Source organism: Aethalodelphis obliquidens, unplaced genomic scaffold (assembly GCF_003676395.1).
Source record: "Aethalodelphis obliquidens isolate GAN/ISIS:26980383/991018 unplaced genomic scaffold, ASM367639v1 scaffold18, whole genome shotgun sequence".
In the NCBI taxonomy this organism is placed as follows: Eukaryota; Metazoa; Chordata; class Mammalia; order Artiodactyla; family Delphinidae; genus Aethalodelphis; species Aethalodelphis obliquidens.
The window spans coordinates 22,679,081-22,701,433 of NW_020837962.1; the positions used below are offsets into that span (position 1 = coordinate 22,679,081).

Below are 22,353 nucleotides of genomic sequence, written 5' to 3' on the forward strand. Positions count from 1 at the left end.
TTCATGAGCTGCTCTAGCAAATTAATCAAACCTGAGGAGGGGGTGATGGGAACCTCTCATTTATAGCCAATTTATAGCCATGGGCCAGAAGTGCAGGTGACAACCTGAACTTGCGATTGGTATCTGGCATTGTGGGGAGACAGTCTTGTGGGACTGAGCTCTTAACCTGTGGGCTCTATATCCTGGTAGATGGTGTCAGGCCTGAGTTAAATAGTAGGACACCCAATCAGTACCCACAGAGTTAATAGCTTGGTAGTGTTGGAAAACACATTGGAGTGTTATACCCTCTAAGTGTATGGTCACGTGCCTTTGTTAATGGTTTTCTAATCATCTCATATGGCCTTACTTGTCTTCCCAACAACATGACGTGTTCTTAGAAGGTAATTTGCCAGTATTCTACCACTTTGGTTTTCTCTGTAGCACCCAGGCACGCTGAGCTGATTGTTTTTGAGCCATCGAAGATTAATGATACAGCAAGCAGGTATATACAAAAGCCCTTAGTAGTTAGCAAATAGTCAGCAATTGTTAATTATTGTATCAGTGAGAGCAAAACAGCAGCATCAAAAATATTGGCCTAAAAATGTCCATTTTCTTCAACCTTACCTTTTAGCATGCAGCTAATTTTTCATTAAAATATCTCGTTCTATTTTTGAAGACTATCAAACATTTCAAATAGAATTACCCAATTCCGGGATATCAACTAATGTGTAATAGATATTGTGCTGCATAATGTTTTGTGCTATGGCTATGTGTTTGTTTGAATAATAAGAATCTAATGTGTTGACACATGCTTTCATTGCGTGCAGTATCTCATGTAGTCCTTGTCAACCTGATGACAAATGCTCTTACAGTAAGTCCCCTACATACGAATGAGTTCTGTTCCGAGAGCAAGTTTGTAAAGTCCGCCTTGTTCTTAAGTCCAACAAAGTTAGCCTAGGTACCCAACTAACACAATCGGCTATATAGTACTGTACTATAATAGGTTTATAATACTTTTCACACAAATAACATTAAAAAAACACAAAAAATAAAACATTTTTAATCTTACAGTATGGTACCTTGAAAAGTACAGTAGTACAGTACAACAGCTGGCACACAGGGGCTGGCATCGAGTGAACAGGCAAGAAGAGGTACTGACTGGAGGAGGGAGAGGAGGTGGGAGATGGTAGGGCTGAAGGATCGTCAGCAATAGGAGATGGAGGGCAAGCTGCAATTTCACTCATGCCTGACATTAGTGCCACAGGTTCTGGTTCCTTGCTGGATTCAATTCTATCTACCCTCTTGAAAAAACGATCCAGTGATGTCTGGGTAGTAGCTCTTTTTTTCTCGTCATAGAAGACACAGAGGCACTGGATTGCATTCTGAACGGCTGCTGCAACCTTCTTGTACCATTCTACGTTCGGGTCCTGTGCCTCAAAAACTAACAGTGCCTCCTCGGATAAAGAAAATCCCCTTGCCATTTCCTGCATTGTGTATCTCTTTGGTTCGCCGGAAGCATTGCCACCAAACAACAGAGTTAGCCTATCCTTTGCTGCTTTATAGCCTGGCATCAGCTTTTCCTCCTTACTGATGTAACTTCGGTCTGGCATCCTCTTGCAGTACAGTCCTGTCTCATCCACATTAAAAACCTGCTCAGGTAGATACATGCCTTCATCAATAATTTCTCGAAGCGTTTCAGGAAATTCCCAGGCAGCTACCGGGCAGCTACTGTATCTGCACTTGCTGCCTCGCCACTTAGTTTTACGTTGTGAAGGTTGGCTCTAGCCTTGAACCGATGAAACCAGCCATGGTTGGCATTAAAAGATGTGCCCTCTGATTCTTCACCATGTTTCTTCTTCAAGTCTTTTAGCTTTCTCTTGAATCACCATTAAGCTGAGCGGGACTCGACACTGATGTGATCCTGCATCCGCACACTGAGAAGTTTCTCCATCTCCTCCGTCACTTTTCCACGCTTCTTCGATATTATTGTTGGCATCATCGGCACAGCAGACTTCACATGTTTCATGATCTTGTCCTCATTCTTCAGAATCGTGCCGATGGTTGAATGATTCATGTTATAAGAACGAGCGACATCTACCATCTTTTCGCCTCGCTCCACTCTCTCAATTATTTTTACTTTTGTTTCCATTGTTATGTCTTGGTGCTTCTTAGCAGTATGAGCTACATCACCGCTGCTTTTACGCTTGATTCTGGACATCCTGGGCTTGAAATAAAGACACTGTACTACAGTACTCTATACAGTACTGTACAGTAAAGTACACAAAAACACAACCACTTGTAGAGGATGCACGCATGTGACAGTGTACGCCAGACGCATGAACTAACTTATGTAATTACATGCAAACACACGTGCGCATCTTTGAAAGTTCACAAGTTGAAGGTTCATATGTAGGGGACTTACTGTATAGCTATTTTAGAGGTGGGGTCCTGAGAAGTTAAGTAACCAGCAGAGGTTACATAGCTAGTAAGTGCAGAGGCCCGGATGGAATCGTTGTTAAAGATAACTCCAGCTGCTGTAACAAGCAAACCCCAGAATATATGTGTATAGTTGTTCAAACACAATAAGAAGCATGTTTCTCATTCACATAAAATACAAATTGGGGTTTCTGATTGGCAGAGGACTCTCTTCCAAATTATGATTCAGGGTCCCAAGCTCCTTACATCACCTAGGCCTCAGGTCATCAGAGAAAGTGCATGGAGAATGGTTTGTAAGATTTTCTGCTGGGTGGGCCTGGTAGTGGCACACATCACTTCAGTCCATCAGCCTGATTGCAGTCACATAGCCACATCTAACTGCAAAGAAGCCTGGGAAATGTAGTCCAGCATTGTGTCCAGGAAGAAGAGATGGCCCAGAATTCAAGGTGCTCTGATCCTGTAACCCATGCACATAGCCCTTATGATAAACTGCCTTTGTAGATGAACTTTAGAATTGGACACTATATGTTGTATGCTACATGCACTTTCTTAGCCACTGATCAATGAAAAAACTGTTGTTTTTTTCTTTTTAAAGGCAGAAAACCAAACTCTCAGAATTATGAAACCAATGAATAAAATATTTCCAAGAGCTTTTTTTTTGAGCTGTGTCTGTCTAGATTTTATGTCCCTGACCCCACCAAAGGAGGATAATAACTTGTTTAAGAGAATCTTCCCTTGACTGTTGTGGCAGATCTCAAGCAACTCTCCCGCGAGTGGAAAGATGGATTAAAATATAACCACTAAATGAAGGCTTTGAGACTTTCAAAATTAAGTTGTGTGCTTATGGTTTTCCTGGAAACCACAAAAAGCAGTCACTAAGGTAGTCTCAAAAGATTTAAAGACACGAGTATGAAAGATAGGAAGTCTCAGCTACTACTTAGATTGTGATTAGGATATCAAGCAATTATATAATTGCTGTATTATTTTTTTCTTTCACTTTCTCATTTTGAAGTCTTCACGCTAAATATGTTATTATGCAATGTATTTGGTTTTATAGAAAGATACAGCCCTAAGACTGTTGGCTTTGAATAGACAGTTTAATTTACAAGGTGATAGTTCTTCTAGGAGTGTTAACCTCAAGGATCTGTCCGGTCACTCAGGGAATTAGCAAGAAAGCAGAGAATTCTAACTCCAAGGCCATTGGGTTCCATTGGTTCGGCACTGTTAGCATCTGCAGAATCTAAGGCTCTATCTCCATTCTAAAAGCATAATCACTTGGAAAGTGGGAAAATGGAGTCAGTCCATACTTTTAAAAAATCTATTTAAAAATAATCTTTACTATAACAAACTAGTGTGATTGACTTTTTAACCAAACTGACTGGTCACACGAGTTAAAACACCTGAGATTCTTTGTACATAAACATAGCTCTGAAGGGTATACTTTAGTCACTTCTCCACTCAATGAGCATTTCCAGAGTGTGCCTTTGTGTCAGGCACTTTGACAGGTGCAGGGAATACAGAGGTGAGTGTATGACAAACTCCTGCCTCCAGCTGGCTTTCAATTACAGAGATTCAAAAATTCAAAACAAACCAAAACCCGGACAGTTACATCACAAGCTGTGAAATGCTCAGCTGGGAGCTGTAGGAGCTAGAAGGAGGGCTTCTAGATCTAGAGGAGGATCCAGTCAAGGACGTCTTTCCCGGGGAAAGAATCGAAAAGGATATTAGAGACACGGAATCCTCGTTAGAGAGGTGTATGGGTGAGGCATTCTGAAGGAATGGAGGGAGAATACCCAAAATGCCGCTGCTCTGGCATCTACCATTTTCATGTGCTATTTCTCATTAGTTCCAAATTCCAATAAAAGTACACTGCTACTTAAATGGTTTTAAAGACACCTTGTTAAGGTCTTATGCTTGTAGGACACCCTAGAGTCTGCACAGTCCTTACACACCCAATATAAAATGCTTTATTACACTTTTAAATGCTGGCATACAAGTTCATCGTAGACAGTGGTGAACTGTCCACAGACATTTTTAGGCTCAAGGAATTCAAACCCACTTCTCCAAAAGAACTTTTAGAGATAAACACTCATATAAAATATTCTCTTAAACAGCCCCCACTGTTTATAATATGATTTGATGCTCCATTGAAATTTCCACAGAAAGCTTCAAATACATCTTGGCTCAAACTTTTTCAGGCCAAGGTTACTTATTTTCCGATGAGTCAGAAGACCATGTTGATTGATGAAACTGGTGAAGTGTTGACATACATTTGGACGGTTAACCATTCTATTCCCCTCAACACCAAAATCATGCCAGTGTGTTTTGTAATTGCAAAATCCCCCTTGACTAGATGATAATTTAGGGAAGCAGTAATCCTGAGAAGTTAATCTTAACAACTTGTTTGTCTGATTGAGCATTTCTGTCTTATGTAAACAGCTCAATTTATACAAATCTCAATGTATTTTTGAAGTATTTTGCCCATGTACCATTAATAAATATCTCAAGACCTTTGTCATCTTTTCCAGTTCTTTTTTCTTTTCCTTCCTAACTCTCCTTGACACTTTGTGGTTTAGCTCAGTTTATTTAGATGTTTTTCTGTTGTAAACTTGGTGTGGGTAGGAATGTTAGAGGTAAGTTTGGATTGGCCATCTGTGTTTCTGTAAATCTCAGAGGATTGCTATCAAGTCCCCTGGTCTGTGGGACAGCAGTTTCTTCCTTCTAGTCCTGGGTCTTTTTCATGCTCAGCAGAAAAATCAGTTGCTTTAAGACTGACATTCCCCTGGGCAAGTTGCAGGCTGTCTGCTTGGACATATGGTCGCTCTTTGATCTTTTAACAATTAATTTATTCTCTGTTGCCTCTGGTGCCTGGACCACCAGGCCTGCCAGGAAGTCTCACTGGATTCTCTCCGAATCTCTGGGAAATGTGAGGGTGGAGTTTCCTGTGAGCTTCACTTTTAGGGACAGATATCTTAAGTAACCTGATTGGAAATTTTCAACCTATTTGTGAACAGAACCTGGTGTTAATATTTCTCCATTGGGGTCTGCACCATGGATTCATTCCTAGCTAACCCCTTCTCTTAATGCCATCTTATAGAATACCGTTCTGGACCAGGAAGAAAATGGTCATTTCTGCTTTCTTCTTTTTTTCTTTTTTTTAATTGTGCTAAAATATACATGACATAAAATGTACTGTTTTAACCGTGATGGGTGTACTGTGCAGTGGCATTTAGTACCTTCACATTGTTGTGCAACCATCACCACCGTCCATCTCCAGAACTTTTCACCTTCTCAAACTGAGACTGTATGCCTATTTAGTAATGACCCCATAATTCTACCTACCCTCAGCCCCTGGCAACCGCCATTCTGCTTCCTGTCCTGTGAATTTGACTTCTAGGTACCTCATCTAAGTGGAATCATGCAGTATTTGTCCTTTTGTGTCTGGCTTATTTCATTGAGCTTAGTCTTCAAAGTTGATCCATGTTGTACCATGTGTCAGAATGTCATTTCTTTTTAAAGCTGAATAACATACCACTGTATGTATAGACCATATTTTGTTTATTTATCTGTTGATGAACATTTGGGCTGCTTCTACTTTTTGGCTATTGTGAATAATGCTGCTATGAGCATTGTGTACAAATATATGAGTCCCTGCTTTTACTTGTTTTGGGTATATACCCTGAAGTGGAATTGTTGGATCGTATGATAATCCTATGTTTAATTTTTTGAGGAACCACCATATTGTTTTCCACATTCTTGATCCCTGTCCTAGCCATGTGACTCTTTCATGGCTGAGGAGGGTGAGATGAGAGATGAGATAGACTAAGGGGCTTCTCCTCTCTCAGGGAAAAAAATTCTTTGACCTCATGTTAATGAATCCCTGAAAGAATAAAAGGGCCCCATCAACACTGAGCCCTGGGAGTTGTGGATCTGAGCGTTTTGTGCCTGATGTGACAAGGGCTGCTGGGTAGCAGAATCAAACAACACGTCCTCTTCAAACTTCTCCCGCTAGGTCAATAAGACATCACAAGAAATGAAAGATCCACAAATGTGTCTTACTGTGGACTTCTCGGGTATAATATATCCGTACTTATAAGATGTAATAAGATGCACTAAACAGCCTTCAGATGCAATAACAAGGCCAGATTCTGGGACAGGGTGCCCAGAGGCGTGAGCCTGGCGACTAAACTCAGTGATACTCACCTCCCAGGAGGTGCCACATGGACTGCCTTGCCCAGCTCTCCACCCCAAAGTTGACGGGCCTCCCTCCTGGAGGTTACAGGTGGCTTCCTGCCTTGCGCACAGAAACACTAAGTACCCAGAGAACATTTTCTGTTCTCCAGAGCTTTCCAAATTGCTGACTTATGTCAGCTCCTCTAATAGGACAGTGCAGTGAGACCCAAGAACAGTCCCCACCGTCAAACTAAAGCCAGGTAGCTTACCTGTTGCTCCATCTAAAGCATATGCTTGCTTTATTTTTGGTTGTGTGAGAGGATGTCAGACCCACCCCAGGCTTGGCCGCCTCACCAGCTGCATCCAGCAAGTTCACTCTGGGACTTGAACTCCCTTGGGTTCAGTCCTCAGGAAAAGTTTGTGTGGAGGAGCAGAATCAGAGAGGATTACCTGAAGGATATACAGTCCCTCTGTTCTTCTTAGAAACTCCGACATTTATCTATCCCTGGATTAAGCCAGATCATCAAAAAAAGGAATTCCTGGCTGACGTGGTCCTGACCCCTTGTGGAAGAGCTTTTCCTGCTGGCCTCCTTTGAGTGATGCTGTAATGTTCAGCCCTACAAAACTCCTTGTTGTACAACCGCTGTCTTCACTCATCCACTATACACGGTACCTGCTGTGGGTGAAGCCCTACAAGAGGAATGGCTCCTTGGACTCTGTGCCGGGAATGGTTTTCTCCTTTGAGTGGTTGGTTTGTGTGATCCCGTTATACCATGTGGACCCCTGTCTGGTCTTGGCCACTGGGAAGCTCTGAGACAGGGCAGCAGTCTGCCTCCAGCACAGGGACAGAACTCAGGCTAGATTTTGTGTGTTAACTCATGCCTGTCTTTAACTTATTTTTGTAAGTTCTTATTTTTCTTTTTTTTTCATTGCCTCACTTGAGGTTGTTGAGTGATCTGATTTTTGTAAGCTATTTAAATCCTTTAAGGAGTCAATTGAAGGAATAAACATGAATCGGGTATTCTCGGTTGCTTTTAATGTTCAGAGGACAAAATGTATATCAACTGGTAGTTTTCAGGTAACTGGAATATGCTCAATACAGGTGGCCTTAAAACCACTCGTGTTCTGAGTGTGACTAAACTGTAAGCTCTGTGCTCCTGGGGGCCTGGGCTGTCCCGGTCTCTGTCTCCAGCTACCAGTGCTGTGCTTGGCAGGTAGTAGGTACTCAGTTAATATCCCCTGAGATTTGGACAAACAGGATCTGTCTGCACCTGAGTTACCCGCCAGCACAGCCTGTAGATGCTCAGAAGCAAAGAGAAGCCAAGATGCTCTGGTGTTTTCTCCGCCTTTGTCGCACGTCAGGGGGACACAGCTGGCACCTCTAACAGTCTTCCGTCTCCTCCTCTGCAGACTCACATTTCCAGACTCCCTCCCGGTGCGGTAGCCGGACAGTCCGTGGCGATTGAAGGTGGGGTCTGCCGCCTGGAGAGCCCAGTGAGCTGAACCTTCAGGCTGAACACAGAGCATCTGAGCGGCATTTCAGAACCCGAGCTTCGCAGGGTTTTAACCGAAGTTGGATGTTTTATCTTCCTCGTTTTATAATTCCTGTCACAGCCTCGTGCATCGCTCGCGACACTAGTGCTGCTGTAGTTAGCGCTTGGTGACACGCGCGTCTTGGGCAGATGAGCGGGACTCTGTGTGTGTGCGTGCGTGCGTATGCGTGCGCCCTTGCGCACGTGCAGTGCGTATGCTTGCTTCTCCTTCGATGAAATAGAAACTCCTCCTTATTGTGTAACCTCAGTCCAAGAATGATTAAATCATCTTCCCAAAATGTGTCTTTAACTGTTTACAAGTAAAACCTAAAGTTGCAGGGAACATTGTTGATTTCACGAAGAGGTACCAACTGTCTTTGATATAACATGTCGGAACTGCAATCTACTTGTTGAAATGACTGACAGTGGCCATGCTCCATATGATAACAGTGCTAGTAACAAAGTGTTTTTATTTGTTAGCCAGTTTAAGTGGATCCTATGGTAACTTAAACTGTTGTTCTCATCCCTCATATGGGGCATTTTTCTTTAACAAAGAATGGTTTCAGTGAAACAATCTAGCAGAGAATTAAGGTCAGAACCTTTTTAAGTAATAGTCTTATTGATAAAGTTTGTACTTCTTTCCTCAAGCTTTTCTAAGCTTAAATACTGCATAGCTTCGAGCTGTGTGTACTATATTATGAAAGAATATGTAAAGAGAACATACAGTAATGCACAGTCCTTAATTTGTGTATAATGGAATGTTATTTACAATGTAACACTGTAAATAAGAAAGCAAAATTTATGGGAAAATTCAATATTATCTTTGTTTCTTGTTTAAATATATTTTTAAGATAAAGGAACAAAAATAAAAGAAACATATTACTGGGTATAGTGTGTGACTCCTCTTCTCAGACTAATAAATTATCTTTTGAATCGTAGATTGGAGAGCCGTTTTTTGTTTGTAAAAAGTTACTTCTTCCGGAAATCATACCTTTATGCCTCTTGCTGTGGTTCTGAGTATTCAAAATTCAATTTCATCTCTATTTAATTAGGCTGGACACCAGCAAGATGAAAGACGAACTTAGTACATGATTGAGTGGTCAATACAGAAGTCCCTAAAATTTTCATTGTAATTTGATAAAAAAATAGCCAAGGGAAGGCATAAGAACACTTTGCTTTGAGAAATGGTAGTGGCAGCTGAAAAGTCAATGGCTTCAGTTGATAAATTGCTTCTAAATGTTATATTTAGTGATTCTGGAGCCACATAAGAAAACCAAGACTTTCCTTTTGATTTTACATGTAAGAAGTAACTATTAAGAAGATACTAAAGATAGACTCGCTCAGGGGGAGGAAGTTCCCTGCACCATATAATCATGGCTCTGGGCGGTAACTGATAAAGCCCCAGATGAAATTATACACTTGACATCGATGTATGGGCAAATTATAAAGGAAAGACAACCAAAATGGAGTGGGTGTAAATATGAATGCTTTGGGAGTTGCTGACTTATGTTCCTCGTACAGGCAATTACATTTGTCTCGCTGTGTTCTCGTAGACAGGTTGGTGCCGTGGTATCTGTTTCTCATTCTTAATGAGGCTGAGAACTTAGTAAGAGATGGGCTGGCTGGTGGGGAGCCTTTGGCTTCAAAAGCTTTCAGAGACCTGTTACCTGTTGGCAGGGTTTTTTCAGGAACTGGATTGGATCACATAAAACTATCAGGACACTTTGGAGTCTGAAAATCATCTGACCTATTTCACCAGGAATGCCATTTCTTTCATCTCCTTTTGACTTTATTCTGTTCATATTTAAAAGTTTGGGCTTGTTAAACACCCCTTTTATGAAGAGATTAAAATGGTCAGTATAAAAGAACACAGCCCCTCCAAAAACAGTTTGTTAGGACTTTAGTCTCCAATTTCTAATTTTTCTTTTTTTTCTAATTTAAGGAATATTATGAAACCAGGAGGAAAAACAAGTCGAAGGGTCATGGAGGCAAGAAATCTTAATTATAAGATCAGATGTTAAAGAAGAGATACTGGAACCAGAAGGTATTGACAGATATAAAATCAACTTTGTTTCACACAAAAGTAGGAAAGATAGAAACAGATAAGAATGTAACCTCATTCCCTAGTCTGGCCTATATCACCAAGACTCTGAAGCTGTGTTTGAAGGTACCCACGTTTAATGTGGATGATCCTAACTATAGGCCTGTATTCTATTTCATTTTAAGGCCTGAGCGTTGGATGTTTGGTTCTCTTGGGTACAGTTAAGCCTGGCCTGGATGCCTCAAGGCTGTCACTGTGATCCTGCTCTGAGTTTGGAAACAGGGGTGTCTTCCGCACTTGGTAAGGAGGCGGAGGGTGTGTGCTCTACCCTAAGGAGTCCCTGTGCTGACTGACAGGTGTGGCAGCCTTGTCTGGGCTCTGTCCTCGCTTGTCACCTCTGCCACCTCTCACTGCTTCCTGTGTGTCTGCCTGTGGCGGGCCCTTTCTTATCGTCTAAATGCCTCTTCTGAATGTGAACTTGAACGCAGATGCCAACGTCTGTTAGAACTGTGTACGAAGAACATATAAACAAGCCCCTGATGCTAGTCTGAGATGCTTGTCTGTGAGCAAAATGGATGAGTTTTAGTTTATAGATGTAAGGACATCTCTTTTGGTTCCTCAAAAGCCTTTTGTGCCGAATTCTTTATCCTCTCCCATGTTTGAGAGTGGTGATGTTCATACCAGTTACCTGAAATAAGTAAGGTTACTCTGTTGTAACAGATGGAGGGTGTGAGGGAAGGAAGAAAGGAAGATTTAGAAAAGTACTGGAATTATTCTCATATCTTGAAATTATATTTCATTATTGTGAATTTTTAAAAATCTGGTCATGGTTATAAAAGCAATCCATGCTTATTACAAAAGCATAGAAAATAAAGAAAAGCAACAAAAAATTAACTCATAACCCCACTTCCCTAGAGACAAGAGTTATTAACACTTTAATAACTTGTAACCTTTACAAATAACCTTTAGCGTCTATTTTTTTTTTTTTTTTTTTTCTTTTTTGGCCAAGCCACGAGGCTTGTGGGATCTAATTTCCCTGACCAGGGATCAAACTCATGCCCCCTGCAATGGAAGCGTGGAGTCTAAACCACTGGACCACCAGGGAAGTCCCTTAGCTTCTATTCTTAAAGACTCTTCTCATATATAAATTTTCTGTGCTTTTAACACAAAAATGGGATTGTATTGAACCCCCAAGTGGGGTTATATAACCTTCAATTTTCACTTAATAATGTCATGGAAAGCTGTCCAAACCTATAGGGTTACACATACCTCATTTACTGCTTCCCCATACAATGCTGGTTTAGCTAATTCATATATGGATATCAATATATATATACATTTTATCCTGAAACTTTTATAAACTGATCACAGTACTGACAGTACATTTTCAGCATCCATTCTCTGAGGCCACAGGTCCATGCAATGAGCAGTTAGGTAAGGTCTTAGCCAACTCAGCAGGTGTCCTGGAACAGATCACTGTCATTGCCCATGGATCTTCTGTTTCACAGAGCCCCAGACAACTTTTACAGGCTCACATCTGCACCTCTGTGCCTGAGGACTTTCTCTGGAACCGTGGAAAGCTGCTCTGTCCCTGCACACAGCGGGCCAGAAGTCCAGGGAAACAGCACCCCCAGAAGCAGCTCTCAACAAGTGATGAACAGAAGTTGTTGTATAAATATACAAGGAGCTCCCTTGCTCCTTGGGTGGGGTAATTCCGAGGCAGGTGTTTCACACTGTTTTTGAGAGATTTTAAACTTCAGTTGCCCCCAGTGGTCACTGACTTATAAACACACCTTGTACTGGCTTTCTTCCCTTCCCTGTACACTTCCCCACCCCCAACCTATGTTTCCTGGAATCATCTCCCAGATGCACTACTTGCTTTCGACTCCTTGTCTTAGGGTTGCTGCTGAGGAACTTGAAACTAAGCTACATTCTGTTCCATATGCTTTTCGTCATGAAGCCTCGGAGGGCCTTTATACTCTCTCCTGCGGAGGGTAGACTCGCTGGTCTGCTAGTGCACCCGCTGCCAGCCCCTTACCCCGGGGACTCTCCTCCTGCCTGTGCTCCTCATGAGCTATCTTCATCCATAACATCTGGTGGACATTCTCCAGGTGATAAGGCTGGTAGTACCACGAAGGTGGAAGTTTATGACTAAGTCAGTGCTGACAGCCATCAGACCCCTGGGGGCGGAAGAAAGCTTTTAAGGAGGTGGGAATGAACAGAAGCTGAGCAGCAGCAGGTCATCACAGGTTGATGGACACCTTAGGGGAAATGGCCTGGAATTGTGTTAATGGTAATTGGAAGAAACCATGGCCAAAGGTGTGTTATGACTTGAAGAGACCAAAGCAGTGTTGTCAGCATCCCTGTGTTGTGAACACATCTACATGTTGACCAGGCTATAACAACCTCATATGACACCTGTTTCCAGGAAGCCATGTCTCAAGCCTGGATATCCTTAACATAATTTTATGGTTAAATTTCTTTTTTTTAAATTGAGGTATAGTTGTTTTACAGTGTTGTGTTAGTTTCAGGTGTACAGCATGGTGATTCAGGTACACATATATTCTTTTACAGATTCTGTTCCCTTACAGGTTATTACAAAATATTGAGTATAGTTCCCTGTGCTATACAGTAGGTCCTTGTTTGTTATCTATTTTACATATAGTAGTGTGTATCTGTTCATCCCAAACTCCTAATTTATCCCTCACCTTCCTTTCCCCTTTGGTATATGATTAAATTTTTAAGCATTGCCTCCTAACATTTTTCTTAAAACAAAATGTTTATTAAGTCAAACCCATCACCTTTACTCTGACATAAACCCTATAGTTGCTCAACATTGTGAATCCCTTTGTGCTGTGATGCCTCATCTCCTTGCGCTACTTGGGGTGGCAGTGGTGGGTCACGGGGTGGAGAATCTACAGAGGGATGATGGATGGAAGCCACTCCTCCCTCCCAGGAACTGGCCCAAGAAAAGGTTGAACCCAGAAGATAAGCCTTTGTGTGTACAATGAATTTGACTTTAGCTGGTAAATGTGGGAAGGAGGTGTGGGTGGGTGAATGTCGTGGGCTACTGGTGGGAGTGAGTGAGCAGGAGGTTGGCAACATACAAGCAATCCTTTTACATTAATATTTATTCTGGGAGAGTTAGAATTCTTAAGCAATACACTGCCTTTCCCCAACACTTCATTTGCGGAAAATTCACAAGGTATTAGCCCAGATGTGTATCATCAGAGACCCACAGGCTAACCAAGTTGACCAGGCAGTTTTTATTTTCCCACACACTGCCGTCTCTGAAGTGTACGGCCACAGGAAGGATTACATCGAAAACTGGTAAGGGCCTTCCTCCAAGGCTGCACACTCGACTTCCAGAAGCCCATCAGCCAAGCCCAGGGTGGTTCTTCGTGACCAGTTGTGGAAAGCGGGAGGGAAAGCAAGCACCGTGGTTTCTCCTTTACATGATAGAGTCCTTGAAGCCCTGAAACCACAGTGGCAAAGCCAGAAAAACTGGGCGAGGGTTTCTCTACCTCAAACTGCCATGGGGGTTTCACTGATTGTCAACAGAGCTTCAGAAGCTGGAAAGAAAAGAATCTAAACAATTCCTTTACCCTCTGCTGTGGCTACTATCTTGAAGATCCAAAGAGTTGCTCTTAAAATGGCCTTTTCTGGCCTTGGAAAATCCAGCAGTGCTTCAGAGATAAGAGGATATTGTTCTTCTACTCTTAAGAAAAAACAAACGTTCTTTTCCGTTCAGAAGTAGTAAGATTTTAATCTTTCCACCCAAGATTTCCCCTCAAACCTGTTAACTACCTGCGTACTCCATCTAGCTAATGCTCACTCTCTTCTTCTGGATACACAGACCAAAATTCTTGGGTTCTTTTTTTCATGTATCACAGAATAACAAACCGCCCCAAACCTGAGCAGCTTTGACAACAACTGTTTTATTTGCTCACAACTCTGTCAGTGAGACTTGGCTTCTCTGACTGGTTTTCCTGCTGCTCTCACTGGTAGTCACTGGTGTGCTGAACTTAGTTGGAGGGTGAACTGGGGGCTGGACCAACTGAGCTTCCTTCCCCCTTGTCAGCTCAGGGCCTCTCCTTCTGCATGAGGCCTCTCAACATGTTCCTTTCAAGACATGCTGCATCCAGGTTCCCAGCAACACAAAAGCAGAGGCTTATTATTATTATTTTTTAATATTGAGCTGTATGAACTGTTTATATATTTTGGAGATTAATCCATGTCCGATGATTCGTTTGCAAATATTTTCTCCCATTCTGAGGGTTGCCTTTTCATCTTATTTGTTGTTTCCTTTGCTGTGCAAAAGCTTTTAGGTTTCATTAGGTCTCATTTGCTTATTTTTGTTTTTATTTCCATTACTGTACGAAGTGGATCAAAAAACATCTTGCTGTGATTTATGTCAAAGAGTGTTCTTCCTATGTTCTCTTCTAAGAGTTTCATAGTGTGTGGTCTTATATTTAGGTCTCTAATCCATTTTGAGTTTATTTTTGTGTATGGTGTTAGGGAATGTTCTAATTTCATTCTTTTACATGTAGCTGTCCAGTTTTCCCAGCACCACTTATTGAAGAGACTGTCTCTTCTCCAATGTATATCCTGGCCTCCTTTGTCATAGATTAGTTGACCATAGGTGCATGGGTTTATCTCTGGCCTTTCTATCCTGTTTCATTGATCTATATTTCTGTTTTTGTGCCAGTACCATATTTTCTTGATTACTGTAGCTTTGTAATATAGTCTAAAGTCAGGGAGTCTGATTCCTCCAGCTCCATTTTTTTCACTCAAGACTGCTTTGGCTATTCAGGGTCTTTTGTGTCTCCATACAAATTTTAAGATTTTTTGTTCTAGTTCTGTGAAAAGTGCCATTGGTACTTTGATAGGGATTGCATTGAATCTGTAGATTGCTTTGGGTAGTATAGTCATTTTCACAATATTGATTCTTCCTATCCAAGAACAGGGTATATATCTCTCCATCTGTTTATGTCATCTTTAATTTCTTTCATCAGTGTCTTATAGTTTTCTGCATACAGGTCTTTCATCTCCTCAGGTAAGTTTATTCCTAGGTATTTTATTCTTTTTGTTACAATGGTAAATAGGAGTATTTCCTTAATTGCTCTTTCAGATTTTTCATCATTAGTGTATAGGAATGCAAGAGATTTCTGTGCATTAATTTTGTATCCTGCAGCTTTACCACATTCATTGCTTAGCTATAGTAGTTTTCTGGTGGCATTGTTAGGATTCTCTATGTATAGTATCATGTCATCTACAAACAGTGACAGTTTTACTTCTTCTTTTCCAGTTTGTATTCCTTTTATTTCTTTTTCTTCTCTGATTGCTGTGGCTAGGACTTCCAAAACTATGTGGAATAATAGTGGTGAGACTGGACATCCTTGTCTTGCTCCTGATGTTAGAGGAAATGATTTCAGCTTTTCACCATTGAGAATGATGTTTGCTGTGGCTTTGTCATATATGGCCTTTGTTATGTTGAGGTAGGCTCCCTCCATGCCCACTTTTTGGAGAGTTTTTATCGTAAATTGGTGTTGAATTTTGTCAAAAGCTTTTTCTGCATCTATTGAGATGGTCATATGGTTTTTATTCTTCAGTTTGTCAATATGGTGTATCACATGGATTGATTTGCATATATTGAAGAATCCTTGCATCCCTGGGATAAATCCCACTTGATCATGGTGTATGATCCTTTTAATGTGTTGCTGGATTCTGTTTTCTGGTATTTTGTTGAGGATTTTTGCATCTATATTCATCATTGATATTCGTCTGTAATTTTCTTTTTTTGTAGTATTTTTGTCTTGCTTTGGTATCAGGGTGATGGTAGCCTCTTAGAATGAGTTTGGGAGTTTTCTTTCCTCTGCAGTTTTCTGGAAGAGTTTGAGAAGGATGGGTGTTAGCTCTTCTCTAATTGTTTGATAGAATTCACCTGTGAAGCCATCTGGTCCTGGACTTTTGTTTGTTGGAAGATTTTTAATCACAGTCTCAATTTCAGTGCTTGTGATTGGTCTGTTTGTATTTTCTATTTCTTCCTGGTTCAGTCTTGGAAGGTTATACCTTTCTAAGAATTTGTCCATTTCTTCCAGGTTGTCCATTTTATTGGCAAAGAATTGCTTGTCGTAGTCTCTTATGCTTTGTATTTCTGTGGTGTCCATTGTAACTTCTTTTTCATTTCTAATTTTATTGATTTCAGTCCTCTCCCTCTTTTCTTGATGAGGCTGGCTAAAGGTTTATCCATTTTGTTTATCTTCTCAAAGAACCAGCTTTTAGTTCTATTGAACTTTGCTATTGTTTTCTTTGATTCTATTTCATTTATTTCTGCTCTGATCTTTATGATTTGTTTCCTTCTACTAACTTCGGGTTTTGTTTGTTCTTCTTTGTCTAGTTCCTTTAGGTGCAAAGTTAGATTGTTTATTTGAGATTTTTCTTGTTTCTTGAGGTAGGCTTGTATTGCTATAAACTTCCCTCTTAGAACTGCTTTTGCTGCACCCCATAGGTTTTGCATCATTGTGTTTTCATTGTCATTTGTCTCTAGGTATTTTTTGATTTCCTCTTTGATTTCTTCAGTGAACTTTTTTTTTTTTTTTTTTTTTTTTTGCCGTCCGCAGGCCTCTCACTATTGTGGCCTCTCCCGTTGCAGAGCACAGGCTCCAGTCGTGCAGGCTCAGTGGCCATGGCTCACGAGCCTAGCCACTACACAGCATGTGGGATCTTCCGGGACCAGGGTGCGAACCCGTGTCCCCTGCATCGGCAGGCAGACTCTCAACCACTGCGCTACCAGGGAAGCCCAAACTCTTGGTTATTTAGTAACGTATTGTTTAACCTCCATGTATTTGTGTTTTTTACATTTTTTTCCCTGAAATTGATTTCTAATCTCATAGCGTTGTGGTCAGAAAAGGATACTTGATATGATATCAGTTTTCTTAAATTTACTGAGGCTTGATTTGTGACCCAAGATGTGATCTATCCTGGAGAATGTTCCATGAGCACTCAAGAAGAAAGTGCAATCTGCTGTTTTTGGATGGAATGTCCTATAAATATCAATTAAATCTATCTGGTCTGTGTGTCATTTAAAGCTTGTGTTTCCTTTTTAATTTTCTGTTCGGATGTGTCCAATGATGTGTCCATTGGTGTAAGTGAGGTGTTGAAGTCCCCCAGTATTACTGTGTTACTGTCAATTTCCTCTTTTATATCTGTTAGCAGTTGCCTTATGTATTGAGGTGCTCCTATGTTGGGTGCATATATATTTATAATTGTTATATCTTCTTCTTGGATTGATCCCTTGATCATTATGTAGTGTCCTTCCTTGCCTCTTGTAACATTCTCTATTTTACAGCCTATTTCATCTGATATGAGTGTTGCTACTCCAGCTTTCTTTTGATTTCCATTTGCATGGAGTATCTTTTTCCATCCCCTCACTTTCAGTCTGTATGTGTCCCTAGGTCTGAAGTGGGTCTTTTGTAGACAGCATATATATGGGTCTTGTTTTTGTATCCATTCTGCGAGCCTGTGTGTTTTTGTTGGAACATTTAATCCATTCACATTTAAGGTAATTATCGATATGTATGTTCCTATTACCATTTTCTTAATTGTTTTGGGTTTGTTTTTGTAGGTTCTTTCCTTCTCTTGTGTTTCCCACTTACAGAAGTTCCTTTAGGATTTGTTGTAGAGCTGGTTTGGTGGTGCTGAATTCTCTTAGCTTTTGCTTGTCTGAAAAGCTTTTGATTTCTCCATTGAATCTGAATGAGATGCTTGCTGGGAAGAGTAATCTTGGTTGTACGTTCTTCCCTTTCATCACTTTAAATATGTCATGCCACTCCCTTCTGGCTTGTAGAGTTTCTGCTGAGAAATCAGCTGTTAACCTTATGGGAGTTCCCTTGTGTGTTATTTGTCATTTTTCCCTTGCTGCTTTCAATAATTTTTCTTTCTCTTTAATTTTTGCCACTTTGATTGCTTTGTGTTATGGTGTGTTTCTCCTTGGGTTTATTCTATATGGGACTGTCTGCACTTCCTGGACTTGGGTGACTATTTCCTTTCCCATGTTAGGGAAGTTTTCAACTATAATCTCTTCAAATATTTTCTCAGGTCCTTTCTCTCTTCTCCTTCTGGGACCCCTATAATACGAATGTTGTTGCGTTTAATGTTGTCCCAGAGGTCTCTTAGGCTGTCTTCATTTCTCTTCATTAATTTTTCTTTATTCTGTTCCGCAGCAGTGAATTCCAGCATTCTGTCTTCCAGGTCACTTATCCGTTCTTCTGCCTCAGTTATTCTGCTATTGATTCCTTCTAGTGTAGTTTTCATTTCGGTTATTGTATTGTTCATCTGTGTTTGTTTGTTCTTTAATTCTTCTAGATCTTTGTTAAACATTTCTTGCATCTTCTCGATCTTTACCTCCATTCTTTTTCCGAGGTCCTGGATCATGTTCACTATCATTATTCTGAATTCTTTTTTCTGGAAGGTTGCCTATCTCCCCTTCATTTAGTTGTTTTTCTGGGGTTTTATCTTGTTCCTTCATCTGGTACATAGACCCTCTGACTTTTCATCTTGTCTGTCGTTCTGTGAATGTGGTTTTTGTTCCACAGGCTGCAGGATTGTAGTTCTTCTTGCTTCTGCTTTCTGCCCTCTGGTGGATGAGGCTATCTAAGAGGCTTGTGCAAGATTACTGATGGGAGGGACTGGTGGTGGGTAGAGCAGGCTGTTGCTCTGGTGGGCAGAGCTCAGTAAAAGTTTAATCCACTTGTCTGCTGATGGGTGGGGCTGGGTTCCCTCCATGTTTGTTTTTTGGCCTGATGCAATTCAACACTTGAGCCTACCTGGGCTCTTTGGTGGGCCTAATGGTGAACTCTTGGAGGGCTTACACCAAGGAGTACTTCCCAGAACTTCTGCTCCAAGCCACAGCCACCCCCTGCCTCTGCAGGAGACCCTCGGACACTAGCAGGTAGGTCTGGTTTAGTCTCCTGTGGGGTCACTGCTCCTTCCTCTGGGTCCTGATGCACACACTACTTTGTGTGTGCCCTCCAAGAGTGGAGTCTCTGTTTCCCCCAGTCCTGTTAAAGTCGTGCAATCAAATCCTGCTGGCTTCAAAGTCTGATTCTCTAGGAATTCGTCCTCCCATTGCTGGATGCACAGGTTGGGAAGCCTGACGTGGGGCTCAGAACCTTCACTCCAGTCAGTGGATTTCTGGGGTATAAGTGTTCTTCAGTTTGTGAGTCACCCACCTAGCAGTTGTGGGATTTGATTTTATTGTGATTGCGCCCCTCCTACCATCTCACTGTGTCTTCTCCTTTATCTTTGGATGTGAGGTATCCTTTTTGGTGGGTTCCCGTGTCCTCCTGTCGATGACTGTTCAGCAGTTAGCCGTGACCCCAGTGCTCTTGCAAGAGAGAGTGAGAGCACATCCTTCTACCCCACCATCTTGAACCAATCTCCTCACTTTCTAATTTACCATGTAACTAACATATTTGTCTGGTTTATGTGTCTTCCTCCATGTGAAAGTATGCTCCCTGAAAACAGGGCATTTTTGTGTTACTCATGCTATCCCTCCAGCACCTGAGATGGTGCCTGGCACATAATAGGTCCTCAATAAATATTTTTTAAATGAGTAAATGAGAGCTCCTCATGGACATGGAAGAGACAGTGTGAAGCAGTGTAGTAGTTTTCTATTGCATCCCTAGAAAATTACCACAATCTTAGCAGCTTAAAGCAACACAAGGTTATTATCCCACAATTCTGTCAGTCACAAGCCTTTGGTTGATTTCTTTTCTCCATCTCCCACGGGTCAAAATCAAGATGGTGGCAGGGCTACATTCCTTGTGAGAGGTGCCAGGGGAAAGTTTGTTTCCAGCTCATTCAGGTTGTGGGAAGGATTCTGTCATGAGGCTGTAAGAATGAGATCCCCATGTCCTTGCTGGCTGCTGGCTGGAGGTTGTTTTCAGCTTTCACTGATATTCCTTGGCTCCTGGCCCCCTTCCTCCATCTTCAAAGCCAATGACAGCTGGGTTGAGTCCCTCTCGTGCTTTGAATCCCTGACTCATCTCCTTAGCCCTGTCTCTCCCACATACTTCTTCTGGCTACAGCAGGGAAATGTTCTCCACTTTTCAGAGCTCTTGTGATTAGATTGGGCCCAACTAAGCAATCCAAGATAATATCCCCATTGTAAGGTCCATACTGTAATCACATCTGCAAAGTCCCTTTTGTCATGTAAGTGACATATTACAGGTTATGGGGATTAAGGCATGAGCATCTTTGAGGGCCATTATTCTGCCTTCCAGAAGCATTAGAAGTGCAGTGAACTGAAGGAAGGATATAAGATGCTGGCCCTGGCATGCTAACCTATGTAGTCTTGAACAAGTGCCCTAAATTCTTGGGGTCACAGTTTCCTCATGTGCCAAATTAAGGATGTTGGATTAAATCAGAGCTCCCTAGAGTTTAGGCTTCCTTAAAAAATAATGGGTCTGGTAATGGTGAGCCACAATGATGCCATAGTTCCTCCAGCCTCCTTCGTACCTTTATATGACCTACTCTGAATACTGTTTTTCACTTGCTTGTTAAGCAAATGTCTAAAACTTTGATATACTGTATTGAAATAGATGCTCTCAAATATTGCTGGTAGAAGTATGTAATACAGCACTTCTGAGGGCAATTTGGCAATATCTATCAAAATTACATGTGGATTCACCCTCTAAATCAGCAGCATGCTTCTGGGAATTTATCTTATCAATACACCTACACACATACCAAAATGACATATGTGCAAGGATGTTTGTTGCAGCACGTTTGTAATAGCAGATTATTGGGGATAACCCATACTTATTATAAAGATGTTAAATGAACTATGATTTATCCACAGAATGGAATAGTATTAAGCTGTTGAAAAGGAAGATGAGTTTCTCTTTTTGATGGCGTGGAAAGATCTTCAGGATATATTAGATGAAAAGGGCAAAGCAAAGGTTAGTGTGTATAACATCCTGTCTTTGGGATAATAATTAGGACAAATTCTTTATATAACGATTCTTTATATAACGATTCTTTATATAACGATTCTTACATAACGATTCTTTATACAACGATTCTTATATAACGATTCTTTATATAACGATTATATAACGATTTTCTTATATTGCATACATAAATTCTGGAAGGATACAGAAGGAAGAAAGATTGATATCTATAGGGGTAACAACTCTAGGGATGAGGAATGGAGTAAAGAAGGGACTGGAAGAGAGAAAACATGTTAATATAACTGATCACCTTCTGCTCTAGTCTCAGAAAGGCCTCTTGCTCTTGGATATGCTCTTCTATCCCCCGACTTTTTAAAAACTTTTTACTGGAGTATAGTTGCTTTACAATGTTGTGTTAGTTTCTGCTGTACAACAAAGTGAATCAGCTATATGTATACATATATCCCCTCTTTTTTGGATTTCCTTCCCATTTAGGTCACCACAGAGCATTGACTAGAGTTCCCTGTGCTATATAGTTCTCATTAGTTATCAATTTTATACATAGTATCAATAGTGTATATATGTCAATCCCATTCTCCCAATTCATCCCACACCCCTTCCCCCCTGGTATCCATACATCTGTTCTCTAGGCATTTGAGTGAGGATTACCATTTGTGACCTGGCCTCATCCAGCTCCCCTGCTCAGGACTGCTTCTGAGCAGATGTCCAAATCAGATGCCCTGGCCAGACCAGAATCCTTACCAGAGGCAAAGAGTGGATTCAGAGTCAATTACCAAAAATCTCTTCCATTGCCTCAGTGTCTGGTCATATTTTCCATGTTTTACTTTAATTTCATTTGATTCATGGTTACAGTTAGGGGCTAATGGCAGCTGGTTGACTCCAAAAACATGAAACTATTATTTAGGGCAATACTGGCTGCAAGATAGATAACCCCCCAAATCTCAAAGTCTAAATATGATAAAGCTTTCTTGCACAGATGAAGTCTAAGTGGCAGCCATCCTCCAAACAGTGATTCAGGAACTGAGGTCCTTCCATCCTTTGGCTCCAAAATATTTCATGCATGGCTTCCAAGGTCTCTGCAGAAAGGGTAAGAGAGAGGCTCATGTCGAGAAGAGTAGACATGAGAAGAAAGGGTTGGGGCACATGAAGCAGCAGGAAAAGTGAATGTGAGTATCTGAGCAAGTGTCTTCACTGGAGCTCAAGGACTACATGTCTT

At 41.2% G+C, this 22,353-nt stretch overlaps 1 protein-coding gene across 4 annotated transcripts in view; it reads left to right on the plus strand.

Moving 5' to 3' along the window:
* Positions 1 to 22,353, plus strand: part of TASP1 (taspase 1) — a 273,636-nt gene that overhangs the window by 229,152 nt on the left and 22,131 nt on the right. For 2 of the 4 annotated variants that reach the window (XM_027118163.1, XM_027118169.1), the window contains one exon: positions 7,999 to 9,062. The exons of 1 other annotated variant lie outside the window; for it this stretch is intronic. In XM_027118163.1, coding sequence (XP_026973964.1) covers positions 7,999 to 8,091 — 93 coding nt within the window. In that variant the 3' untranslated portion in view covers positions 8,092 to 9,062. Of the gene's footprint in view, positions 1 to 7,998; positions 9,063 to 10,062; positions 10,138 to 22,353 lie in introns of those variants that run through there. One more of the 4 variants, XM_027118164.1, reaches the window with a different exon arrangement.